Genomic DNA, 4,281 nt, shown 5'->3' with positions numbered 1-4,281 from the left:
AAATCATTGTTTTCTAATTCTTAATGTTTTTAATGAAAGAAACCCACTTGATTTGGTGCATTAGTATTGGCTTGGGACCTGAGAGTGTGCTCCTCTTGGAACCATGTTAAATGAAATAGAAAACTGAAACATTAAAAGTCTTTTATTTGGATTTTTTTAGCAAAAAAATGTGACTACGTAGTACATACAGTCACTAGGAATCTTAAAAAAATATATATTTATATATCATACCAACTTACTTGAAATATTGCTGACATCAAAAGGAAGTTTTACTACTAGGATTATACAAACTTTTTTACTTTTTTCTTTTTGTTGGTCTTATCTAGTTTAAAGTATATGCTTTTCTGAGGTGGTGCTGAGCAAATTGAATTAAAAGGGAAAGTAATTAAAGTGGTTCATGTTCATGCCATCACACTATATAAATAGTCTTTAGTCCTATAGTTTTATTATTGCATATACACTTCAAACACATTGGTTCCTTAAACCATTTTATATTTTCCTTTGTTCTCTACTTCATACACAATGGACCTTGAAAATTGCAATTGTCTATGCTCAAGAAACAACTGCATTTGGTCAAGTTATGAGAGAATTGGCAATGACCCTATTGTTTGTGTCAATGAATTTATGAGCAAATTGAAGATTACAAAGTTAAAAACTTTGTGGAAAAAGATTAAGAGAGAAAAGAAGATGAAAATTTTTCGATCATCTTCACCGGTATTTCTGTATGATCCTAGCTCTTACTTACAAAATTTTGATGATGGTTATTCGAATGATCCTGATGATTTTTCAAGGTCATTCTCAGCTCGATTTGCAGCACCACCTTCCAAGATTTTTGTCAAGAATATTGAAGTGATCATTGATGATGAAGAAATATTGGAGATAAATGATGAAAGATAGCTAACAACATGATGTAATTTTATGTCTAAATTTGTAATCTTGACTTCTTGAGTTCCTTCACTTAGACTTAAAAAATTCCTTTGTAAATTATATATATATTTAGTTGTACAAAGGTGTAGTGATGTTATCTTATAAATTTATGTCCAATGATTTCATCTATCCTTTTACCTTCATATTTCATAGATATGTTTTCCTTATTTTTCATAGGATTAAATATTTTTTTTAGTCCTATAAAAAAATTGACATATTTTGATACCTACAAAAAATTTATGATCGCAGTTTTAGTTCCTTTTTATCTTTCTTTTTAAAATAATCTCATAACTTTAATTTCTTTTTATCTTTTACAACTAACACATTTTAAAAATACACATAATAGTCAAAAAAAAATATGGGTCACTTCTATAAATGGTCCATCATGGACTAGAACTTAAAAAATATTTAAAATTTTATTGATAACATATGTTGTTCGTAAGTATAAGTTAATGGACGTCATTCTTGTTTTTAGGATTGAATTAATTGATATTGGTTGATTAAAACAGTAGAAAATAAAAATGTAATTCATATTGAACTGACGTCAATCATGTCATTATTTATAAAGACTGTGAGAGTCGTAAATATTTACTTTTAAAAAGTATTGTCAACGGTCATTAATTAAAAGCCAAACAGACATTATTTGATATCGAGAAGAAAAAAATAACGAACTCTCATTTTTTTAAGGCAAAATTGACATGCATGCAAAGGCATCGTACCATGTAATTGAAGTAATGATAAAAAACTAAAAAGTAATAAAATTATCAAGAGAGAAATTGAGATTAAGAGTAAGATAAAAAATAAAAACGATATAGAGAATAAAACGATTCATTTATTCAAAAATGCTTAGAGCATCTCTAATAAGGGTATCTAAGAGAGTTTCATATGTTAATGATACAATACCTTATTTTTTTTATCATTGGAGTTCTATGACGTGGCATAGGGTATCAAAATTGATGATATTGGTACCTTAAATAAGGTACCGTATAAGGTATTGGTATCATAAATTTAATGTTTTTTTTGTGTATAAATTTAATTGAATAGCTTCCATATATGGTTTCTTTTTCTTTTATTAATATAGGAAGGTTTTATTTCCTTGACACTTTTCATTTCATAAGTTTTGATTCAATTTATTTCTTCCACAATAGTGCAGAAAATATTTTTTCTTCTTGTAGTTGGATGTTAATTTGATGATATTTCTAACAAGTATAATAAAAATATTCAAGCTTACATGAATTTGTTCCAAAGTTAATCTCATACCGGTAACAACTTCCAAAATCCTCTTCTTCTTTTTTTCTTTTTTTATTTATCCATCACCACCACACCCAATACCCCTTTGGTTGAAGCTCCTCAAGGCCACAATCATCAACTCAAAGTGGTCTCGAAAATATTAGGCTTGCTTGACGAAGAAGCACGTACTTCTCAGAAGAAAAAAATTGTGTTCCTTTCTCACCATTTTTTATTTATTGTCATGTATTTTTCATTATATTTAATTATTAATTTATTTATTTATGTATTTATTCAATTAAATAATTTTTATTTAGACAAAATAAAAAAAATATATAGAAAGGATCACTTGTTATTAATGTATGATACTCAAAAAGTGGTATCACCAATGGAGCAAAATATATATGAGTTGCATATATAAATATTACTCCCTCCGGTCCTATATATGGAACACTTTGGAAAAAAAATGGTCTTTGTTATAAACTAATGTAAATAAGAACAATAGTATAGATGAAGAAGAGAGAAAAGAGAGAAAGAATAGTGTATATTATTCACCATTAGGATTAGGGTTACAATATAGTGATACATAGTATCTATATATAGGTAAACATATTGGGCCAATTACATGGGTCAGGACATCCACTAATAATATTCATAACACTCCCCCTTGGATGTCCATCGAGGATATGCCTCATTAAAACCTTTATTAGAAAAAACCCGGTGGGAAAAAAATTCTAGTGAAGGAAAAAGAGTACAACATCCTTTGTGTTTGAATTGCCTCATTAAAAACCTTACCAGGAAAACCCAATGGGACAAAACCATGGTTAAGGGAAAAAGAGTGCAGAACACAATTATATCTCCCCCTCATGAAGACAATTATATATGAGACGAATAAGAGCAATTAATCTTCAATATAGTTGATCAGAAGCTTTACTTGATGATGACTTTGTAGAAAGACTTGATTCTTCTTCTTTAATATAATCTTCTCTGAATTAGCTGTTGATGCAGTATTATCTTCTTCAAATTTCTTGTATGTGTAGAATCACAAACTTCAACAAAACCACACTCTGAACTTTCTGAATGTAGTGTTAAAACTTCCACATAATCGGATGATATTGTTGTATCTCTAAGATACAAATTATATACTTGACTTTGCTCCAATATCTTTGAGTTTATTGATACCATCACATACATAATTAGCAAAATGCAATAGTGTTCTCAATTGAACTAAAATATGGTCCTTCAAGACCAATTCAAGTTAGTGATCATTTTCTTGAGACATGAAATGATCTTTGTTCACATCAAGTGACAATAAATTATATTTGTTAATATCAAATATATTTCATTTCAAACTTTTCTTTAATCAATAGATTTCAAGAACTCTTCGAGAGTTTATATCATCATATAACAAATTCATTTTCAAAGTGACTTATTCATTTCATTAAGTCATCTCTTCGATAGTTTGAAATGTATGTCTCGTGGAAATTAAATTCTTCATGGAGTTTTATATAATCCACGCTAACAAGTGACATATAAACATAGCGTAACACATTTTTCAAATAAATTGAATCTTCCATGTGTTAACAACCTTAATCAAGTAAGAGAAGAATTTTGATTTCACTTCAGGTGAATATTTCTCTTCAAAATCAATAGCAAACTTTTACCAATATGCTTGAATAAAAAAAATCAAGCTTTTAATGTTTGTATTGCAACATTTTCTATTCACAAGAAAATTAATTCATATCTCATCATGTTTTACATCTTCAGGTGTATGGACTGCTGGTCCAAAAATCTTCACTTTGCAAAGTGACTTTAATTACGTAACAATTGCGTTTTCATTTAGACAATCATTGTCTATAATTCTCAATAGAATTTAGTTCATGATCCTCATTAACTCTTTTCACAAATAGCGCTATATTATATATAAAAATATCATCAACGTTGACTTCCTTTCGGTTCCATCATATTCCATTCATGACATAATTTTCATTCATGACATAATTCGTCAAGATCTCTTTATTATCATAAATTTCAGGTACCTGAGAAGTTTTTCTTGAACTTAAAACTCAATTATGTCAAATACTCTTTTGAAGTTTTCATATCCTCACTTGGGTCATCTTTCTTTTT

General features: G+C 28.3%; 1 protein-coding gene across 1 annotated transcript; it reads left to right on the top strand.

The window, feature by feature from the left end:
- Positions 1-456: 456 nt before the first annotated feature.
- On the top strand, positions 457-1,092 carry LOC123921627. Its single transcript, XM_045974253.1, has one exon. It carries the CDS (start codon positions 523-525, stop codon positions 895-897), a length of 375 nt encoding a protein of 124 aa, XP_045830209.1. The 5' UTR covers positions 457-522; the 3' UTR covers positions 898-1,092.
- Positions 1,093-4,281: the final 3,189 nt, after the last annotated feature.

Source organism: Trifolium pratense, linkage group LG4 (genome assembly GCF_020283565.1).
Source record: "Trifolium pratense cultivar HEN17-A07 linkage group LG4, ARS_RC_1.1, whole genome shotgun sequence".
Lineage (NCBI taxonomy): Eukaryota > Viridiplantae > Streptophyta > Magnoliopsida > Fabales > Fabaceae > Trifolium > Trifolium pratense.
The sequence above is the reverse complement of the archived record's forward strand: the minus strand, read 5'-3'. Positions and strand labels throughout refer to the sequence as shown.

What these genes read in the sequence shown, in the direction of transcription:
- LOC123921627 (XM_045974253.1), top strand. Translation starts at nt 523, where the DNA reads ATGGACCTTGAAAATTGCAATTGTCTATGCTCAAGAAACAACTGCATT.